The 20,878-nt window shown below is 47.0% G+C and overlaps 4 protein-coding genes across 11 annotated transcripts in view; 3 read left to right on the forward strand and 1 right to left on the reverse strand.

Moving 5' to 3' along the window:
• Nucleotides 1-3,740, forward strand: chst7 (carbohydrate (N-acetylglucosamine 6-O) sulfotransferase 7). Its single transcript, XM_088393399.1, has 3 exons — nucleotides 1-896; nucleotides 1,015-1,495; nucleotides 2,019-3,740. Exons 1-2 carry the CDS (start codon nucleotides 96-98, stop codon nucleotides 1,480-1,482), a joined length of 1,269 nt encoding a protein of 422 aa, XP_088249525.1. The 5' UTR covers nucleotides 1-95; the 3' UTR covers nucleotides 1,483-1,495; nucleotides 2,019-3,740.
• slc9a7 (solute carrier family 9 member 7) overlaps nucleotides 2,937-20,878 on the reverse strand; it is a 24,579-nt gene continuing 6,637 nt past the window's right edge. For 2 of the 8 annotated variants that reach the window (XM_088393383.1, XM_088393384.1), the window contains exons 3-21: nucleotides 18,968-19,077; nucleotides 13,594-14,663; nucleotides 13,451-13,501; nucleotides 12,039-12,603; nucleotides 11,386-11,591; nucleotides 11,237-11,314; nucleotides 10,703-10,779; nucleotides 10,413-10,525; nucleotides 10,174-10,279; nucleotides 9,691-9,832; nucleotides 9,392-9,497; nucleotides 9,234-9,322; nucleotides 8,780-8,893; nucleotides 8,595-8,706; nucleotides 8,369-8,522; nucleotides 5,916-5,979; nucleotides 5,525-5,607; nucleotides 5,265-5,370; nucleotides 2,937-4,240 (exon numbers count right to left, since the gene is read on the reverse strand). In XM_088393383.1, the coding sequence (XP_088249509.1) occupies nucleotides 4,001-4,240; nucleotides 5,265-5,370; nucleotides 5,525-5,607; nucleotides 5,916-5,979; nucleotides 8,369-8,522; nucleotides 8,595-8,706; nucleotides 8,780-8,893; nucleotides 9,234-9,322; nucleotides 9,392-9,497; nucleotides 9,691-9,832; nucleotides 10,174-10,279; nucleotides 10,413-10,525; nucleotides 10,703-10,779; nucleotides 11,237-11,314; nucleotides 11,386-11,591; nucleotides 12,039-12,288 (2,040 nt within the window). In that variant the 5' untranslated portion in view covers nucleotides 12,289-12,603; nucleotides 13,451-13,501; nucleotides 13,594-14,663; nucleotides 18,968-19,077 and the 3' untranslated portion in view covers nucleotides 2,937-4,000. Of the gene's footprint in view, nucleotides 4,241-5,264; nucleotides 5,371-5,524; nucleotides 5,608-5,915; nucleotides 5,980-8,368; nucleotides 8,523-8,594; nucleotides 8,707-8,779; nucleotides 8,894-9,233; nucleotides 9,323-9,391; nucleotides 9,498-9,685; nucleotides 9,833-10,173; nucleotides 10,280-10,412; nucleotides 10,526-10,702; nucleotides 10,780-11,236; nucleotides 11,315-11,385; nucleotides 11,592-12,038; nucleotides 12,604-13,450; nucleotides 13,502-13,593; nucleotides 15,553-18,967; nucleotides 19,078-20,878 lie in introns of those variants that run through there. The other 6 variants (XM_088393385.1, XM_088393386.1, XM_088393387.1 and 3 more) reach the window with 5 other exon arrangements.
• On the forward strand, nucleotides 13,503-16,676 carry rp2 (RP2 activator of ARL3 GTPase). Its single transcript, XM_088393400.1, has 6 exons — nucleotides 13,503-13,794; nucleotides 14,404-14,679; nucleotides 14,742-15,134; nucleotides 15,214-15,328; nucleotides 15,454-15,539; nucleotides 15,679-16,676. The coding sequence occupies exons 1-6, from the start codon at nucleotides 13,633-13,635 to the stop codon at nucleotides 15,760-15,762; spliced, it is 1,116 nt and encodes a 371-aa protein (XP_088249526.1). The 5' UTR covers nucleotides 13,503-13,632; the 3' UTR covers nucleotides 15,763-16,676.
• Nucleotides 17,059-20,878, forward strand: part of jade3 (jade family PHD finger 3) — a 5,626-nt gene continuing 1,806 nt past the window's right edge. The window contains exons 1-10 of the mRNA XM_088393380.1: nucleotides 17,059-17,278; nucleotides 18,710-18,769; nucleotides 18,849-18,928; nucleotides 18,992-19,149; nucleotides 19,217-19,407; nucleotides 19,484-19,695; nucleotides 19,771-19,938; nucleotides 20,000-20,116; nucleotides 20,184-20,654; nucleotides 20,732-20,849. Of these exons, the coding sequence (XP_088249506.1) occupies nucleotides 18,721-18,769; nucleotides 18,849-18,928; nucleotides 18,992-19,149; nucleotides 19,217-19,407; nucleotides 19,484-19,695; nucleotides 19,771-19,938; nucleotides 20,000-20,116; nucleotides 20,184-20,654; nucleotides 20,732-20,849 (1,564 nt within the window). The 5' untranslated portion in view covers nucleotides 17,059-17,278; nucleotides 18,710-18,720. The remainder of the gene's footprint in view (nucleotides 17,279-18,709; nucleotides 18,770-18,848; nucleotides 18,929-18,991; nucleotides 19,150-19,216; nucleotides 19,408-19,483; nucleotides 19,696-19,770; nucleotides 19,939-19,999; nucleotides 20,117-20,183; nucleotides 20,655-20,731; nucleotides 20,850-20,878) is intronic.

Genomic DNA, 20,878 nt, shown 5'->3' on the forward strand with positions numbered 1-20,878 from the left:
CCCCATCGCTTGATTTTGAGTGTGCCACACAAGTCGTCTGCTTGGCGCACGCACGCACATTAAACGAGCGGAGCTCCAGCGTGCAAGCCAGCGCGATGAAGAGGAGGCTTCAGAAGAAATATTTGATTCTGATCCTCGCTTACACGGGTTTGCTCCTGCTCATCCCCTATGTGTTCGATTTCGGGGAGCGCTCGGTCCAGCGCGCCAAGCACGGGCTTCTGCAGCAGCAACAGTCGCGTTGCTCGGACCTGAAGAATGCCGTGGCGCTGCTGTGGGAGCACGGCTACAAAGTGGACGGCGCAAACGGCACGGAGCCGCCCGGGCCCGTCCAATCCCGCACGCACATCTATCTGCACGCCACTTGGAGGACCGGCTCGTCGTTCCTCGGCGAGCTGTTCAACCAGCACCCGGACGTGTTCTACCTGTACGAGCCCATGTGGCACATCTGGCAGGCCCTGTACCCCGGTGACGCGGGCAGCCTGCAGGGCGCTGTGCGCGACATGTTGAGCGCGCTATTCCGCTGCGACTTCTCCGTGCTCAAGCTGTACGCCGGCTCACAGAACCTCACCACCGCCTTCATCTTCGGCTGGAAGATGAACAAGGTGGTGTGCTCCGAGCCGCTGTGCGACGCCCACCAGCGCCACCATGTCGGCCTGGTGCAGGAGGACCGCTGCGCCAAATGCCCCAAGCGGGACATCCGTGAGCTGGAGCGGGAGTGCAAGAAGTACCCGGTGATGGTCATCAAGGGGGTGCGGGTTCTGGATCTCAACACCCTGGTGCCCCTCATGAAGGACCCGGGCGTCAACTTGCACATTGTGCAGCTATTTCGCGACCCGAGAGCCGTGCACAACTCTCGCCTCAAGTCCAAGCAGGCTCTGGTGAAGGAGAGCATCCAGGTATTTTTTGGGTGGTGGTGGTGGTGGGGGCATTGATCCATCTGTGCCCTATGGATTAAAAAAAATAGTTTAGCTGCTGTAATATTAGTCATGTAAAAAATCTGCGCTGCTCCTCCAGGTTCTGCGGAGCAAGAAGCACAACGACAAGTACAAGCGTCTGCTTGTGCCCAACAACCGCATGAACCGAGCCGAGAGCTACGTTTCCAGCGCCATGGAGCTCATCTGCGACAACTGGCTGGGTGACATGATGCTGGTGACCAACGCGCCGCCCTGGGTGCGCCGTAGCTACCACCGGGTCCGCTACGAGGACCTGGTCCTGCACCCGACAGAAGAGCTGAAGAAGCTCTACCGCTTCTCCAACCTGTCCTCGTCGCCGGCGTTGGAGAGCTTCGCCCTCAACATGACCCATGGCCGCGGTTACTCATCGGACCGGCCCTTCCTCATCTCGTCACGGGACGCCAAGGAGGCCATCTATGCCTGGAGGGAGAGGCTCAGCGTGGAGCAGATCAACCAGGTGGAAGCCTATTGCAGCGAGGTCATGTGGCAGCTGGGATACCCCAAGCACGGCGCGGACAAAACCACATGAGGAGGCCGTACGGGTGAGAAGAGTTTGTAACTTTGGCACTATCAAACTGAAAAAGGCAACACATACCTTCGCACTTTTTGAAAGTGGATACTTGGTGTGAAAGTCAGCAACAGGTTGAAAATACCGTACAGGGATTAACTCCATCCGAGTGTGAGCTATTCGGCTCTGCCTTCCTCTGATAAAGGTGTCATTGTTGAATGGCTGCCTCGGGGGTCGGCGCCGCGGCCGGCTGAGGGTGTCGCCCGGGCCTTCGCGCTCGTGCCCCTGAGAAGGGGCTTCATTGTCCGCGGCTGGCCATGACAGGGTATACGCCTCCCTGGGTTACCAGCATGTCACCGGCAGCTTCGGACAGGCGGAGCCTTGAAGAAAGCAGGCCTGCAAGCATTCCGTTATTTTCTCGCGGAAAACGTATCTCAGCTTGTGCTAAATATGACTGTGATGATCAAATATTTTTTAATTGAATACAATTTTATTTGCATTAAAGTGTATCTTCGATGACTTTATCGTCAAAATACATTCATGCGCCTCTCTTCCAGGGGCCTGCAAGTCGAGGCTGAGGGCAAAAGGTTAACTGCGGCTACAGCATGGCTGACTGGAAGCAGCCAAGTGCACAAAGACCATGACCAGGAGTAGGAAGAAACCAAAAAGTGGAATGCTTCAAAGACTGGGGAGCCTCTTACCACTTTTCCCTTTTCAGCAGCAGCCAGGAGGCTGCTTGACGCATTAAATGCTCGATTTTAGTCGCACTAACCTTACCTACTCTAAATCCCTGCAAAAGGTTGGGTGGATCAGAGGTGGTAGCATCAGCTTCACCTTGGCATGACTAAGCTAAGTGGATCTGCTAACTACGCTAACTGGAAAGTTCAAGGAGATTCCAATGTGTGTGCTTTGAGGGGCCTGCGTGAGGAAGCCTTGTTCCTCCCCCGCCTCCACCTAATTCCAAGGCCTCTTAGCCCCGGAAGAATCTGGACAGCTGCTGCAGCACCACACTGACAAAACACTCACATGGGCGGGACTTTTTTTTTTTCAACCCCTGTCCTTCCAATGACTTTAAAAAAAAAAAACAAATGGTACTGATTAGGGTTGAAAAAGTTGGCCTAAATTTACTGTGAATTTTCCAGCCCCTTTGCAATCGTAATCCTGATTATTTATATCCATCGTGTTCAAAACATTGTGTTACGGCCTGCATCCAGATGATGGATGTTTTGATGATCAACTTTACAAGTTGGACTTTTTTTGTTTTGTCATACTTTTTAAGCGACATGAACTATTTAAAGTGACCTCAATAAAGGATTTGTCAAAAGCAAGAAATCGGAATTTTATCCTGCCAAATATCGGAATCTAAAAAAATCCGTTTCCACGCATAATTGAAACATGTTTAAAGCAAAATTGCTAATCAATAGTTTTACTTTGGCTATAATGCTAACGAGTATAAGAAACAGTTTGAGGTTCAATCGAGTCCCAAAAATGAGTTTATTCTTTTGTAAGTGCTACTTTGTCCTGAAATGACCGTTACAGTGAAACATCAACTAGCAGCGGTCACACTTGGCCGCTGCTCAGGACAATTATTTGCATGCGGAGCAAGCGTGACAGCCTGACGTGACGTGGCGTGGCGTGGCGGCAGCCCCCCGCCGCAAACTGCATGGCGTTACGCAACAGGAAGCCTCTCATGCATCTTCATCACGTTGAGGCGCTTTTTCCTCCTCTTTTGCTACAAAAAGTCATCTTCGTGCCAAGCCATGTTATACTTCTTGCTCTTTTGTGATCAAATTGTTTACTGAGGATTATTTAGGGGAGGGATCACTAATTAAACCTTTAGGCCAATGTCCACATTTGGGTTTTCAAAGGGATTATTGGGGGAATTTTTTTTCATAAATCTGCTGCCTGGAGCCCTTTTAAAAAAAAAAAAAAAAATGCTTCATCGGTCAGTAATAATAAGGCTGGTTATGTTAAAGTGCCAAACAAGCTGAACTAAATTTTAGGTCTGCGGGCGGGGATTTAACCAGCAAACAGGATTTCATGCAGATATTTTTCATTACAATAGTCTAAAAAAAAATCAAATAAAAATAACCGCGCCCTTATGCTTTTTTAGGCTTGATGTACGACCTCCGCCAAGGCTCAAAAAGCCCGGAGACACGCAGCTGCAAATGTTAACAGTCATAAGACATAACAAAGCTGGTCATTGTGACTAATTTTCATTATGGCAAAGCTTTTTTTGTTATCTCACGTCAGCTGGTGGCGTGCTAACAGAGAAGTCTGGAGGGGCAATAGATTTCCTGCCCCATAGTCCGATATTTTGAATGATAATCGTTGCGAAATCATGGGCTGATGTCTACTCACATTCCAGAGAAATCCACGATGGCAACAAGTTCCTCGGCGGAGGAAATGTTGATAATTGCTTCATCTTGAGTTTTTCTCTTTTTTTAAGACAATGTGGTCAACGTTATTAATGTTCAAAGTCATATTTGGCCTAATTTGACAAAAATAAAACATATCTTGGAAGAACATCGAGTGCTTATCAGATGTGATCCTCGATGGGGAAAACCAAGCGGGTGCCTCGGCTCAGGAGTTCCTGCTCTCGGGAGTCCAACTCGCGCTCCAGAGCTTCCTCAGATGTGCTGCCGCTGCGTTTTCCGTTGGCGTTCCACCCTGTCGTTCCGCCGTCGCCCGATAGCCCGTTGGTGGCGATGGCCGCGTCGCCGAACGTGAAGGACAGGTTGCCGTCGTCGCCGTCCGGGTCTCTCAGCTGCTCCTGGTTCTGAAATAGGAGATCCGAGGTGAACATGGGATGGGATTGAGCAGCAAACACCAATAGACTTAATGAACATGAAGTTTGTCTTCTGTTTAGGAAAGTGCAACACCATTTCTAGATCCCCCCCCCCCTTGAGTTTGTTCTTTTTCCATTAACCAGGAAGCATTCAGCAAACAGCTGGACAAACACACAGTGAAGCTTGAAGGAGGTCCGCGCCCTACTGAGCGACACTCGGGTTCTATTTTATCTGAAGGCCACATGCCGATGACACTCATTGGAGCATTTCCTGCCTGTGTTGTGGCGCGAGGTTTCACTCTCTCATTGATAGCTGACAATCAATAGCGGGCCGCAGGACACAGCGGGACGTCGGAAAACAGGCGGGGACGGACGGGACAATTACGTCGGGAACACAATAGGACGGGCAAATGTAGAGCGGAAAAGTAGAAGTCAAAAGTTGAGAATTTATTAGCCTGTGGTGAGAAGTGTTTTTTTTTTTCCATGAGATGAAGCACATGCAGTGTCTTAGATGATCGTTGAGGGAGTGCAGAGAAGCAGAGGAAAAAAAAAGGCCCTTTGTGCCCACGCAAATAAAAAGCCTTCTTGACCATCCATTTTCTCCTTTGTACGCATTTGCTGGCAGGAGGCGGGAACACCAAGACAACGTTCCGATTCTCCTCAGTGAAAAAGGCTTCAGTATTCCCGAGGGAAGATTTCCTGAGGCTAAAGACAAATGATTTTTCACCTCAGATGTGCTTTTGTTACTACACTGCTACGTTGTGACACATTACAGTTGATTCATATGCTAGCATTAGCCACAAGCTATTGTGTAAAATGTTGCAAATAATTAAATGTATCCTTCATGAATTCTGCCTAGCAACAATATGTTTGGTTGGATTTTCAAAAATGTATTCACGATGAAGGTTCTATTTAACTGCCTCTATACTTGCTTTTTTTTTTTTTTATTTGACTTTGGCACAAACAGGCTTCCATATTCAAAAAGTAGGTTTGTTCGGAGAAGTTGTTGACTGACCTCGTAGGCGCGTGGGCTGGTCAGGCAGCTGGCCAGGGGTCCGCAGTAGCCAGGGAGCGTGGAAGCGAGCGGGGGGCCGCTGTGCGTCAAGATGGGCTTCAAGTAGCTGAACGGCTGTTAAGGAAAAAGACTCACCCATTCTGTCACTTTACCTTATTTATCTTCCCATTGATTACGATTCTAACTCCATTCATTTAATCTTGAATCCATAAGAATAGAAATAAAGTTCTTATTAGTTCCCTATCATAAAAAAAAGATACTTGTGATCAAAGGTGTACCACATCCTGAAGAGCCAAGCGCTCTCCTGTTTGGTTTTGTTCTGTCCTCCACCCTGGGGGACATCCTGCAAATTTCAAACATAACAAAAAAACCATCAAAATTCCATATTTGATATTCAAATGATCAGATCACTCGCACAAGAATTAAAGGCGTCCTGTCTCTTTAAGAACCTGGCCTCCATTAATTTGACGGGCTGAACTATTTTCGGGTCTTCTTCCTTTCCTCAATTGCAGAAGCACAACTAAAAGTGTCAACGTAAGTAAGACACAAACGTGAGGCCTCGCCTGACCGCAGGATGTTATTGGACGCTCTCACAGAGCAGCCCCGCAAAATGTACGTCTTAGCAAATGAATCATTCCATATCCCACTCACCCCTTGTAGGACCTGGAAGGTGTCTATACAAGGTTGCGGGTCTTGATCTGGGTCCACTCCCACCCTGCAACACCAAAAGACAAAATCAGTTTCTCATAAATTTTCATTTTATTGCTTTATGCTGAATACACACCCTGAATGTGTTGTCTTTATTTTTTTTTTAAAACCACAACTTCCTGTTTCAACAACACACACATTTCTGAGTTTGCAAACAATGCCGGAACAGAGATTAGACAAGTCGTTCTAGTTGCATGTCCCAAAAAAGTTTTTTTTTCTCATACATCTAAAAAAAGAAATATCGCTTACCACACTAGCGAAATGTCTTGCATAGGAAAAAAAAAACATCCATGTCAGAGCCTCATGTGTATAAATAATTGCCCCTCTAGTGTCTCTTACACCACAAGGGGATTAAAACTGGGCCAAGCAGGATTTTCAAGAGGGGCACTTTTAATTCACATAAATTTGGGAGCAGTCGACTAATCGCCTCTTTGGATGGGAGCCGAAGGAGACAAGTGCAGCATTCTATGAACTTCCGTAAGCAATGAATAATAGGAAATTGATTCAGTTGTTTTTAGGTTTCCATGGCAACCACACGTTTTTCCTTGGCAGCCACTTGTAAGCAAAATAACATCCATAAATCCTTCTATTATAAACATACTAGGAAATTGATGCAGTTGTTTTTAGGTTTCCATGGCAACCACACATTATTTCCTTGGCAGCCACGTGAAAGCAAAATAACATCCATAAATCCTTCTATTATAAACAATCACTCGCTTTGACTCGACATCAATTTCACTAAACTACGTGAAAATTCAATTATGTTTATCAAGACCCAAGCCTGAAATTCAACAGCAAGCCATTCCAACCAAAATGGCAGCCGTTCTTTGTTCTTTCAGGAATGACTTTAAGACTTTTTTCTCCTGTAGTTTCTCAAGATAGACAAGCCGACCAAATTTCTTGTTGCTACTTGAAACTGGCTTCGGGGGCTAAATATTTTCACTTGCGAGGAGGACGTTCAGTCAAGAGCTAACTACGTAGCATCGAGTTATTAGCATTTTTATTAGCAAAATGGCAGACTTAGTGTTAACTTTTCGGGATGGGACTTTTTGAGACTTCTTTCTGGGTTTACTTGTGATGGATAAATTCCGCGTGGCTAAGTGAAACTGGCTTCGAGGTTGAATATTCAGTAACACAAACACAGGATCTTGGGAGTGGTGAAGGGTCATTCGTAGAAGGCCCAAAAAAAAACATAAAACAAGGCCGTCATGAGTTGAAGACAACGACATGGGGCCCCCCGAGGGGGAGATAAGTCGCACGTAGATACAAACACACGTCCTCACTTATATAAGAGGCTCTTCCACTGACTTCCTCTCGTCCGCTGACCCTGAAAAAAAGGCCCCACGCTCAGTCTCAGCATAGCCATCCGTGATTTCTCATCACGTCCTATTTGGTTTGCGGCCCAAAATGGCGGAAGCCGTGTCAAAACAACGCCTTCCTCTTTCACAGCTTCCACACACATAAATAAGATGTGAAAATGATAAGGAGGGGTTATTAATTGATCCGTGTTTATGATTCACACTGATATTATATAGGGAACTAAAAATAATAGTTTTTTTAACAATTAATCTGTATTACAATAAACAATATCAAATTAATATCAGAATTTCAAATATTCTGATGGCCACGAACATCATCACAGCAACGTAGCGCTTACAGCAGCAGCAGCATGTCCTCGTTGCCATGGCAACCGGTTCAAGAGGGGGAGATTTTGGCAGTGCTACACGGCAACACAATGGTTCCTCCTCGCACCCAGGCTGCATTAGTCATATTAAACACGGCCTCTTTTTTTTGCACACGCACACACAGATGCCTAATCCGCTTTAGGAGCTCTCCCTCGTGTGTTTGTGTGCGTTGCAATGCTCATAATAAGAGGCTAGAAGCAAGCATTAGTCATCAAACTCAATGAGTCCCGAGGTGTGCATGCAGGCTCCCTCTGGCAGTACATGAACCAATCACAAGCTAAGTACAGTTCAGCAGACTTACACTTTTTAGTGGAATACATCAAAAACAATCCCTATTGTTGTGCGGTATTGATGTTTAAATCTTGCGTAATGATACAGAGACACTTTTTAGGAATACAATCTAAGTCTTGTTTTGATGAACACTTGGGCCCGCTACGCTTCTGTATTTTAATGTCGGTCATTATGGTGGTACTTGGAAAGTGAAGTGGGTTTTTTTTGTGAAAAAAAATGGGTTTGACATTTTGGGGGTGGATCAGAATGAGATGCAAGAATTAAATATGCAGGAATTCCAAGGCAGAACCATACAGATGGAAATTGGGCACCCTTGCACCATCTTCTGGACGACCAATCAGAGAAAGTCTCGCCTCATTGGTCAACTGAGCTCTTAACTGAATGAGAATGTTGTGAATATAGCGTGTCGTGACATGTCACCTGATGTGCAGCCAAGACAACATGGGCGTGGTCCCGCCTCCAAAGACCCACACGGTGAAGAAGACGATAAGCAGCGTGGTGGTGAAGATCATCTGTCGGGCGTAGGTCGCCGTGTCGCGGATGGCCAAGGCGAACGCCATCGCCCCGCGTAGTCCTGCAAATCAGGGTCACAAACGATTGTGCCACTTTTGAAGGTGCGTATTTGGACAAGAAGGAAAAGACGTACCAGCAAACATCATCATGTGCTGGAAGTTTCCTTTAATCTTGTGTCGGCGGCCCAGGTTGAGCAGGAAGGAGAGCGGGTAGATGTTTAAGGCTCGTCCCAGGAAGATGGCAATCTGGCAGGTGATTTTGGTTAAGACATTTTTACGAACCCCCCGAATCATTTTAGGCAACAGTTCTTGAGGATACAAAAGCACCCGTGATGAAGATAGGGCTGAAGACGTGGCTCTGGAAAGTAAACAAAGCCAAGCCCATGTAGGAGAAGATAAAGTTCTCAGCCAGGAAGTGAAGGACCTCGAAGAGCTGTAGAAGGATACAAATCGCAAAAAAGTCATTTCATGAGGAACAACGGCGTGAACTGTGTCCCTAATATTGTGACCTGAGATGCGATTGTATATTTCTATTGCACCCCCCGCTTTCTGTAAAATATAAACACGTTGTGTGTGTAATCCGCGTACAGGCTGAACAGCCGCAGAGTCAGGAGGGATGTCCTGTCAGATGATTGGTGGCGATTAAGGTCACAGCAGGCAGATCGTTGGGCCATCTGGCATTGGGGACACTGTCCACTGATGTCTGCGAGTATGTGGGTCGTCTACCCCCCACCCCAAAAAAAAACCCCAAAAACATGGAGGGTAACACTTACCTGTTTTGTACGCTTGGTGGACTCCACAGAGAGGTTGTTGTAGGTGTAGTGGGCCTGAGTGATGCCGCAGAAAAGCACAGATACCACACCTGCAGGAACACGAGATTTGCTGATTCGGCCATCGTGACAAAAGTAATTACGATGCTTTTCGTCTTCACCTGTGAATCCGCAAGCCTCCGCCAACAGGAAGGTGCTCCAGGACATTAGGAAGAAGAGGGCCGTCTCCAGCAGGGGGAAGCAGTGCAGCTTGGTAAATTTGGTCACGTTCAGAACCAGGATTACAGTTAAGGAATGTTTTCACCGACATTTCGCAATTGACTATTCTTGCTTTGGCGCCATCTGGTGAATTGTTCCAGTTATAGAAACAATCTTCTAATCGTTCTTCTAATCACTGGCATTTGAACAGGGGTGTGTAGACTTTTTATAGCTTGTCTTAAAATATTGAAAAAAAGGATATGAGAGCGGTGACCACTCCCGTGGCGGCACCCATCATGAAGGAGCCGCTGAAAATTCCCAGGAAAACCCCAACGGACTTGAAGAAGGCCGAGGCGTCGAACATGTGTGTGTTGGCACCTCGGGGCTGGTAGGCCATGATGGAGCTGACATTTGGAAAGGAAAAAAAAGAAAAAAGAGAAGAAAAACTGATGTGGTATTTTCATTATTATTGTTTTTTGCTTTACTTTAACGTATTCATGTGCAGCATGACAATGCAAGTGGTGTTGCATTCTTGCCGCTAGAGGGAGCCAAAGGCCGACACATCTTTATATGGGTTTCAATAGCCTGTCAATTATTTCCTATGTATGTAAATATTGTATTTGTATTGCTTTGGAAATTTTGGGGGATTTCTTTTAGGTATTTAAGTCCAGATCTAAAATGTAGAAGCTCCTGGTCGGGTGCTTGTTGGTGAGAAAGGTTTGGAGAAAAAAAAAAAGAAACTCACGAGGACAGCACGATGGCCACGGCATCGTTCATGACGCTCTCGCCGAACAGCAGAGCGTACAGGTCGCCGTCCGCGTGCAACTCGTTGAAGATGGCCAACACTGTCACTAAAGACAAAAAACAAATTTAATGTGCCATGTACAAAGTATGTGCTTGTACAACTTTGGAAATGTGAAGAGAGCACTTCCAAATGATCTACAATTTTACTAATATAGATGAATTTTTAGTCAAGTCACATGCCTGGGTCGGTGGCTGAGATGATGGCCCCGAAGAAAAGACAGTCAGTGTAGTAGAACTTGTCGCTCAACTGGCCGACCACTTGCATCAGTTTGACCACGCCGTACATCAAATTCCTGCGACGACAATACAAACGCCTAGAGTCCATCAGTTGGTCCAAAAATAGAATTGCACAACCAGTGTACTATTGCAACATGCTGGCAATATAAGGCAAGTGTATTGTTGTGTGGTCCCAACACTTTTGCTCATAGGCTGACCATAAAAAAAAAAAAAAAAATCTCATGGACTCTCACCCGATCACGAAACACGATACAGCCGTGCCCAGGAATGCGTAGGTGAGAATAGAGCCCAGATTCCTGAAGAAATGTTTCTAAAATGGAGAATAAGAAATGTGCTTAGTCAGGGAAAATGTTCTGCTATTTACTGCAGGATATGTGTGCCGGATGCGTGACCTGGATGTCAGCAAAAAACTGCAAGCATGTGTGTGTTTTTAGTGGCTTGGGTGGGGGGGACACTTGATGGCCCAAACTGACAAGTTTTAGATCAAACACCAGCACGTCTCGATGTAATCTTTAACCCGGTAAGCACTTATGTAATGGTTTTAAAGGGCAAGTGCCACGCCCCTTAAAGGCACACGTCCAACACACAGATATTATAGTACATATAGTTGTTGCTTTCCATTTAATTATTTTTTTATATAGTCCAGTGTTATTTTGTTTCATTAAAAGCATGATGCAAGTCTGGACGTAAGCCAAGTGCATAAGGACTACAAAGATGGCTGCCCGAGAAATTGAAAGTGTTTTTACGTGATCCCAAAACAATCTCACCTTCTTCAGGCTGTAGCCGGCGTGGAAAATAATGGGAGGCAGCAAAATGTTGAAGAAGACTTCTGGGTCAAAGGTAACCTAAGAGATAGAAAGAGGACACTAAGGGTCAGTTGAGGACATTTTGTTTGCGTTGTTTATTTTGACATCACCTTGCGCAGCATGTCGTTCTGCTCCACGTTGTGAATGTCGCGGGAATCGATCTCGCCTTTGAGGGTGTACTCAAAGAACTTGCCGCTGATGTTGAGCAGGAGGCTGCTGCTGGCGGGCCCTTTGGCCAGCGCACAGCTGGGGGGGCTCTTGTTGTGATAGCTGGTGGCGGGGATGCCGTAACGCAGGATGACGCCCACCAGCAGGCCTACCAAAACGATAGATGGGGGGGGGGGGGGGGTAGTCGGTCAACAGTTAGGAGCACAAGTGATGGGACGGAACCTTCTATGGGAACCAATATCTCATGATCCAAAACATACCACATCATAAGTCTATGGAAAGGAACATCTCAGACCAACAGAAAAGTACAGATCACTAATGTAGGGAGTAAAAAGAAACATTCATCAGAAAAAAAAATTGTAAAGTTGGCGATACTGGAAATCTACACAGTATTTGTTACTTCCCACCACTAATGTAAATACAGTAATTTATTTTCCCAAAAGGGATAAGCGGTTCAGATGATGGATGGATGGATGGATGGATGGATGGATGGATGGATGGATGGATGGATGGATGGATGGATGGATGGATGGATGGATGGATGGATGGATGGATGGATGGATGGATGGATGGATGGGAAAGCTACACGCCTCACCGTAAATCATCGCCAGGCCGGTTTCGTGCAGGAAGCGTACGCGCCGGTGCTTGAAGAGCCATATCGTGAGGATGGTGAGGGTGAGCAGCAGGATGAAGGTCAGCAGATTGACGCTGTCTTGCCGGTGGCTCTCCTCGGCTTCCTTCTCCGTGGCAAGGTCCTCCAACGCGGCGGCGGCGTCCTCCTGCCCGGATGCCGCCATCACCTTCATCATCATCATCATCGTCGTCGCCGCGAGGAATGCGGCCATGGCGCTGGGAGGATGTTGCACACTCACACCGCCCTCTACGCCATATTAATGCGGGAAAGCACGCACCGAGAGCCCCGCTTGACTCGTTGTCACACGCCGCTCAGCTCCTTCGCTTAAAGGCACAGTAGACTTGCGCGACTCAGTGTCCAAATCGTGTGCGTGGAAGAGAGAGAGGGGGGGTTACCAGTCGTGTACGGATGGAGACGCCCACCAACATCACCCCGAGGCAACTGAGTCATGGCTTTTTGGCTTGTTGGCTGATTTTGCAATCTAGTCCAATTCCAAGCAGGAAGCTCACAATATGGACTTTGCCTCCTGAAATACGAGATAGACACATATGTATCTGGATAGTAAATCTTGCATTGGTAAAGGTGAGTGAACATGAGAAAGATGCAAGCTCATATGATTAATAAAATGGAATACAACGTTACAAGTGTTATTTGGTTGTGTGGCTCTTGCGACACGTAGCTGACACGTAAACTGGTCGATTTACTGGAAGGCATGCAGGCTTGCATACCTCACAATCCTACTACAGTATTTACAAATTCCCAACCCATAGCTTCATCTGGGTTCTATTTTAACAAACTTTGATTTAAGTTTACCCACCACGTATACTTGTTTGGCCTTAATTTAAGGAAATCCTGGCGCACATTTTGCAGTTTTGGCTGCAAGGCATGCTGTTTGAGTAATGAATTACAGACAAGGAATTTTTTAAACCCTTATTTGCCTAATGTGAAAGTTAAATAGCAGCAGGGGGTTGCGGTTGTTTGGTTTCACGTAATGACAAGGAGGCTTGCACAGAAAAGAAGCCTGTTTAGAAAACATCCTTCACACTTAGGCGTGGATTAACTATTATTAGAATGAACAAGTAGCTTAAGTTGCGAAGTAATCTGCTTAAGGGTTGTTGATTTTTGCATTTTTATAGGGGTTTATCCGTGTTTGCCTATAGAAAATTCATCATTGGTTTATCCAAATGCTGTATACAGCGAGTTTTTTTGTTGTTGTAATAATGTCGTAATATTAAAAGCTAAAAATAAGATAAAGTAATGGTTTTAAAATTAAGAAGTTTATCAAATTGTATTTTAAACTTCAAAGAAATTCCATATCAAAACAGACTATTTTTACTTTTCGTCTCCGAATGCATCATAAGTGACACACCCACCTCACGTCGAGTTGAGAGCTGTGATTGGCTGCTGATCCGCCCTTCTCAGCGCTGATTGGTTGCACAACCCAGAAGGGAAAACGGGAAGGGGGAAAAATTGTGTCAAGTAAACCTCGCACAATCTTGAGTCACTCGTATCTTACCTGTAAAGCTCGTTAAAAACCAAACTAAAAGGATCCAAAATGGGGTGTTTTTACTCGAAAAAATCCAAGCGGAAGTCGTTGGAAAAAGAAGACCCGACAACGACGACGCTGGAAACTACGACGACCAGCAACGCTGTTCCCCTTGGCAACAACACGGACGAGGCGGCACCGAAACAGTACAGCTGGGACAAGAGAGAAAAGGTTCTCCGCGCTTTCCTCATTTTCTACTCTTGCAATATACCCCATTTTTTACGCTTAAAAAGTTGACACACGTCACGTGTAATGACAGCCTACCTTAAGTGTCGCTGTGGTGACGTTGACGTGTAAGCGTGTCACTTTTTGCAAATGGCGAATGACTCGATTCGAAGCGTATTACCATTAAAATTGGACATATTTGAATTTTACCTGTCTGCGCTAGCATGCAAATGCTCTCGAGTGAATTCTAATCTTTGCCACCAGGTCTTGACTTTAACACTCGAGCCATCGGCCTTGCACCGTCTCTCGCTCACTTCGTGGAACTAAATTTAACACTAACTGTAAAACCATTATGGGATTAGAAAAGGTACCTCGCATTTAATCTGACCTACAGTTCAACTTCCGGGTTGCCCTTAAATTGTATAACAATTTATTTCTACGCTACTGCGTATTAATTGTATTTATTTTATCATGACCTAATGGTGGTAAAACTTCAGTTAAATCCCTCAAAATACCAGAATTACTAAGAATGTAAATGGCCAACATTATTATCACAATATGGGGGGGGTCACAATTATTATAACTCCTCTAGCCCTTTTATTTACCTTTGCCCAGGTGGACCCCAAAGACTACATGCTTACAGGCCTCAAAGACGTGACAGCGGGTCGCCTCCCCGGGAAACTGAACGGTCAACAGTTTGTCATCCAGGACTGCCACAACTGCGACATCTACGTGTTCGACCACGCGGCGGCCGTCACCATCGACGACTGCGTTAACTGTCGCATCGTGCTGGGCCCCGTCAAGGGCAGCGTCTTCTTTCGGGACTGCAAGGATATCCGCTGCGTGCTGGCATGCCAGCAGTTCCGCACGCGGGACTGCAAAAAAATGGAGGTGCTGTTAAATCTGGACTCTGAACTTTTTTTTTCATAGAAACTAACAACGTGTTGCCACAGGTGTTCCTGTGCTGCGCCACGCAGCCCATCATCGAGTCATCCACGGGGATGAAGTTTGGCTGCTTCCAGTACTACTACCCCGAGCTGGCCTTCCACTTCAAGGACGCCGGTTTGAGCATCTTCAACAACAACTGGAGCAACATACACGACTTCACGCCCGTGGCCGGCGAGACCAATTGGAGCCTGCTGCCCGAAAGCGTCGCCGTGCTGGAGTCAGTGCCGGCCCCCAGCGCCGACTCTGACTTTAAGGCGGTCCGCATCTCGGCGGACGTGTCGCGCAGCATCGTGCCTCTGACCAAAGGAGGCCGGCGTAAGGATAGCGAAGAGTCCTGTCTGTTTGTGTTCTTCGCCGGAGAGTACACCACCGCCAATGCGCGCAAAATGATCGACGAGGTGAGAGGTGGCTAAAAAAGACGTGCATGTTTGTTCCTTCCTTCCCCTGCTCATCCTAACACCGGCCTTCTCCAATCAGGTGACTGCCAAAGATTTCGTGCTGATCCAGACCAAAGAGGTGTCGATGCGGCCCGAAGACGTTAAGCGTGTGTTCCAGAACAACGCCGAGGATCTTGTGGAGTCGATCAGCAAAGGTCGCTCACTGCAATCTAGCGTTTACTTCAAAGGGCCACGTTGAATTTTTAAACCAGATGGCCGGGCGACGTCAAGAGTTCAAATGAAATGGTTTTCACTACTTTTTTCCTTTGTTATTGCAAAGGTCCCGTCATCGCTCTGGAGCTGAATGGTGACGGCGTTGTGGAAGCCTGCAAGAACATAGCCAGCGAGGTGTTTCCTGGCACTAAGGTCAGCCAGCACCTTTGGAAAGGGGTGAAACATTTGCAATAGAAATTTTCAAATTTCCCAGTTCAAAACATTCAAACTGAATTTTCTGGCCGATTCAATGTTATGGGATGAAATTTAACACCCCTTCCACCCGCCACAGGTTTTTGTCTCAGACAACAAGAACACATCATCTCGTGACGTGGACAACTTCTTCAATTTTGCCGACATGCAAATGGGCTTGTGAGGTGTCAGGTCTGTACGTATTTGGACGCAGCTTTGTTTGGGTGCAATCTATGTGGGCCACACACCATCCAGACCTACTGCTGCTACTCCTGCTTTAATAACAAAACCTCAAGCTGGAATGTTTGACCTGACGAAGGAGCTTTGAATGTATAGCGCGCCCGCCCGATCATGTTATTTACACAATCAATGCAAATTCACGCTCATGCTGTCTGCATTTTTTTTTTTTACCACTTGCTGTATGTTAGCTGCTGCCATTAGAAGTCACATATGTAGAAGTGGCATATGTAGAAGTGCACACACTTGTGTATCAAAAAAAACCAATAACCGATTTAACCCCTTAAGGAAACAAAACCACAGACTCTGAAATGCATTTTTGTTGGTTGCGACTTTCGGCGAGTGCTATCAGGCGTCACAACAATGAGTTAAAATTAATTGTTAATGCTGCTCTTTTGTTGGCTCTCCCCACAAATGTAGATTTTCGGTCTGACATATTTAAGGTTGTCGGCCCAATTCGTTTTGGACGATATAGTAACTATTTGTACTTGGTTACCTGACACTACTGGTCAACGTGTGCTTGGGTGTATATTTGTAATTTCTATTTATTTCTTAATGCTTGCTTCTGTCAAAATGTGAACGTGGAGCACGAGTGTTGGTTCTTTCACTGCCTGGAACATCGGGAGCACAAGAATGCCTCATATTTATATATAAAGCTTGTCACGCGTGTGTACGATACTTGAGTGTACGATGGAGCGCACCTTTACTATAAATGAACGTTTATGCTGTATTTGTCGGCCATCATTTGAGCAGTCTTTTTTGTATAATGTGTTTTATATGGTTTGTTACATGTTTTTGTATAGAGACCAATTGATGTTTGATGCTGTATTTTTTTTTTTAAATAAAAGTTTACATTTGTGACATTTTTGTTCTTTAATCTTTAGTGTAGATTGGAACAATGCGTGGGAGTTGCTGACTTCCTCCGTGCAATACTCGGCCATGAATCACACTTGGCAGCTTTCACTTCCGACAAATTATTTCATGACATTAATTAGTCTAACCTGCACCTCAATCTTCCAGACGGATGGAAGGTCCTGCAATATTTGTTTTGACATAGTCAGTGAATAGATTTTTTTTTTTTTTTTTACCCAAGATAATGTTTAAAAACAGTTCTTCAGTATTAAATGCAAAACTCATGACTTGTATTAACGTTTGGGTCAATGAGTGTCTACCCGTCCCCGCGCCTAACGCCGGTGTCCAAATCGAACGTACCCACGAGGGGGATTGAGGCGAAACCGGCAGAGTTTAGGACCCGGCGGGCCACGCGGTACAATAGCGCTGTTGTGCCGTGTTGGTGGGCCGACTGACTGCAAGCCCGGGAGCAGAATCCCCCCACAAAAAAAACCCTCAATTTAAAATATTACCACGCACAAATACTTATCATTTTGTGGCTATACACTGTATTTGACGTTGGACGGCGTACGGATGGGATAAAGCGGACCTAGCAACGCTTAGATTTGAAGGTAAAATGGTGGGAACGTGAATAATATTCCCCGTGTTTCCTGGCTCGGAGTACCGTGGATGCTTGCTTTTAAAACCAGGCCGTCCTTTTGTTGACGAGGCGTTTTTGATATATTTAATCCCCTTGAACGATTGCTTCGTCGCTTGGTCATACAGGGCGGGTAAACCCTACGTTTACCCCCCACCTTGTCCCTCGTTTTAAAGGCTCCTCTGTAAGGAAGTGACATGTCGGCGCGCTGGTGGTGGCGCCCATGTTTGATTTGGCCCTCGTCGTCTCCCGCTTCCTACGCGTCGACTGGAGTTGGCGCCAAAGCTCTGTTAAAAGCCTTATTTATGACCTATTTATTTCCGAGCATCATGTCTGGGGGTAAAATGAATGCTACGCTTGGAGTCTAAAAGCCAACGTGACACGCATGGCTCAACGTAAACAAAGCCCGTCGCATTTTGCTCATTGTTTCCGAGCTTTTTAACAGCGGGTTCCCATTATTGTGGCGTCACTTCCGGCAACCCCTCCCCCTCCGTCTGGTTAGCTTCTTTGCTAGTTTGTTGCCCCCCCTTTCACGTGCTAGACTGAGTTTAGGGTTAGTAGAGGTAGTAAAAATAGTCATTCTCTGTACTACTTCAGATAATTGTGTTAAAGAAAAGTAGTGATTAAATTTAGGTAGCCTTACAATAACTCAAAAGTTACAAAACATACAAACAAAAGACAACAGAATAATTTACAGTATTTAAAAACAAAGTAAATAAATAAGTAGATTACTAAACTTACTTTTTTAAAGTTCTGACTCTGGAATGTTAACTCGATAAATTAGGCTTTTTAAAAGCAGATTGCCTTTACCAGTAAGCACTTTTTAAAAATTAATATAAACAATATAAAACTGGCTAATGGGGTACTTCATCTTGTTAAAATGTCTACTTGGCCCTTGTACGCCTCCATTTTTCTGTACGCGGCCCTCGGAGGAAAACATTTGTACACCTATCCTTGAGATTGTCATGTTAAAATGTCGGCATTGTTGCGGACACACCTCATGTCAACAGCAGTTGCTGTCAAGTGCTCTCTAGCTCCTTCTCCTCATTTCCATTTAAAAATAGCTTGCGGAACAACTAAGGGTCGACAGTTTGCATGTTCTTATCGTCAGTTAGTCTGGGATCGCGATAGCTGAGATGAAAGTGCCGTAGAAAATAGCTGAACGTTTGTGTGCGGAGCATGAACATAAATGACCACGTCCACCCTCTCATGGGGAATGTCAGGCATGTCCACGTTGTTTAAACAACACTTTGTCCGCTGACACACTAGTGCGTCATGGGATGATAGCCAGAGAAGCCCAACCGAAACTGGCTGACCACGATACGCAAAATGTCAATTTCCAACTCAAGGCTAATTAATCCGAGTGTAAACAATGTGTCTTGTACGGCGTTCATCTTGTCTGCAGGATGTGACAGGATGAAGCGTCTCAGGACCTCCAGCAGCAGCGACACTTCTGACAACGAAAGTGAGTCCTCGCTCAACACTACCCGATGACAAAATGGCGGCATTTGGGTGCATATAGCTGAATGCCGTGTGCCATCCAGGTCCCTCAACCTCTTTCTGCTCCAACAAGTATGGCAGCAAACCGGGCACCCCTGCCTCCGACCCGAAGAAACCGGCTGAAGTAAGTTTCCATGCCGCGGTGGTTAACACACGGGCCTACCCTGACTTTGGACGTGTCTGGCAGGTGTTCCGAAAAGACCTGATCAGCGCCATGAAGCTGCCGGACTCGCACCACGTCCCGCCGGAGGAGTACTACCTGCTGGCCGACACCTGGAAGCAGGAATGGGAGAAAGGGGTTCAGGTTCTGGCGAGCCCGGACACCATCCCGCAAGCGTCTGTCAGGTACGTGTGACAACGTGGTAGAAAGAAAAAATGAAGTCTAACAGTTGTGGTCGTTTTTTATGTTCAGGATCATTGCGGAGAAATCCAAGGAGATTCTGTACGGCCACCAGAAGAAGTACATCCAGTGCTCCGGGCAGGACCCCGTGGAGCCTGGTTACGTCAACATCAAGGAGCTGGCGGAGGCCATGTGCCGCTACGACTTGGACGACGTTGACATCTACTGGCTTCACACGTTAAACACCCAGCTGCTCTGCATGGGTGAGCCACAGAACTCAAAACGGCGCCACGTCATTTCAGCAGGCACTTTACAGCTTCCCTCACGTGCGGCATCCAGGGGAGGAGCCGGTGGACGAGCTGACGATGGAACGCGCCATGGAGGCGCTGGAGGGCCAGTGCCACGACAACATGAGGCACGCCATAGAGACGGTGGAGGGCCTGGGGATCGAGTACGACGAGGACGTGGTGTGCGACGTGTGCCGCTCGCCCGACAGCGAGGAAGGCAACGACATGGTTTTCTGCGACAAGTGTAACATCTGCGTACACCAGGTAGGTTGTCCCTACTCAGAAATCATGAACTCACAATGTAGTAGATGCGTCAAGAGGACTTTTTTTACTCCCCAGGCATGTTACGGGATCGTCAAAGTGCCCGTCGGGAATTGGCTGTGCCGCACGTGCGTGCTGGGAATCGACCCGCAGTGCCTCCTGTGTCCCAAAAAGGGCGGGGCCATGAAGGCGACACGCGCCGGCACCAAGTGGGCGCATGTCAGCTGCGCCCTGTGGATCCCTGAGGTAAAATTCAAAAGGAAAAATCTCCCCTCTGAGATTTCCGGCTCACAGTCTGTCCCTGCAGGTCAGCATCGCGTGCCCTGAAAGGATGGAGCCCATCACCAAAGTGTCCCACATCCCACCCAGCCGCTGGTCGCTCATCTGCAGCGTGTGCAAAATCAAGACGGGCGCGTGCATCCAGGTAAGGATGCGAGCGATCACGATTTTGGCGCCCACCATCAAACTAACTTACTCCACCCTCCCCACAGTGCTCGGTGAAGAACTGCACCACCCCTTTCCACGTGACGTGCGCCTTCGAGCACAGCCTGGAGATGAAGACAATCCTGGACGAGGGCGACGAGGTCAAGTTCAAGTCGTACTGCCTCAAGCACAGCAAGCCTAAAGCAGCTGGCGAGGTGGGCCTGAGCCCGGCGCGCGCCAAGCCTCCGGCGCCGCCCTCCGACCCGACCAAGGTGGGCCTGCGGGCGCAGCGGCTGCAAGAACTGGAGGAGGAGTTCTACGCGCTGGTGCGGCCGGACGAGGTGTCGCGGGCTCTAGGGCTCTCGTCGCGTCTGGTGGATTTTGTCTACCAGTACTGGAAGCTGAAGAGGAAGAGCAACTTCAACAAGGCCCTGCTGGCACCCAAGGAAGATGAGGAGAACCTGGTTCTGCAGCCACACCAGGATAGCATCCACACGCGCATGCGCATGTTCATGCACCTACGACAGGACCTGGAGAGGGTCAGTGGCATTTTTGCCACCTTAACTCAATTGAAGGTGTTTTCAAAATGTGCTCAAGTGATGTGTTGTCGGTGTAGGTGAGGAACTTGTGCTACATGGTGAGCCGGCGGGAGAAGCTGAAGCTGCTGCAAAGCAAAGCCCAGGAGCAAATGTTCAACCTGCACGTCAACCTCATGAGCCAGGAGACCTCTGCTGGTGAGCCGCCCTTTGCTCAGAATCTTTTT

This window comes from Syngnathus floridae, chromosome 13 (assembly GCF_059516105.1).
Source record: "Syngnathus floridae isolate MCC-2025c chromosome 13, RoL_Sflo_1.0, whole genome shotgun sequence".
Taxonomy (NCBI): Eukaryota; Metazoa; Chordata; class Actinopteri; order Syngnathiformes; family Syngnathidae; genus Syngnathus; species Syngnathus floridae.

Excerpts from the sequence above, each read along its gene's own strand:
- chst7 (XM_088393399.1), top strand. The coding sequence starts at position 96 with ATGAAGAGGAGGCTTCAGAAGAAATATTTGATTCTGATCCTCGCTTAC. Across the intron at positions 897-1,014 it reads TGGTGAAGGAGAGCATCCAG|GTTCTGCGGAGCAAGAAGCA; the intron begins GTATTTTTTGGG and ends CTGCTCCTCCAG.
- rp2 (XM_088393400.1), top strand. The coding sequence starts at position 13,633 with ATGGGGTGTTTTTACTCGAAAAAATCCAAGCGGAAGTCGTTGGAAAAA. Across the intron at positions 15,135-15,213 it reads CGCGCAAAATGATCGACGAG|GTGACTGCCAAAGATTTCGT; the intron begins GTGAGAGGTGGC and ends TTCTCCAATCAG. Across the intron at positions 15,540-15,678 it reads AGGTGTTTCCTGGCACTAAG|GTTTTTGTCTCAGACAACAA; the intron begins GTCAGCCAGCAC and ends CACCCGCCACAG.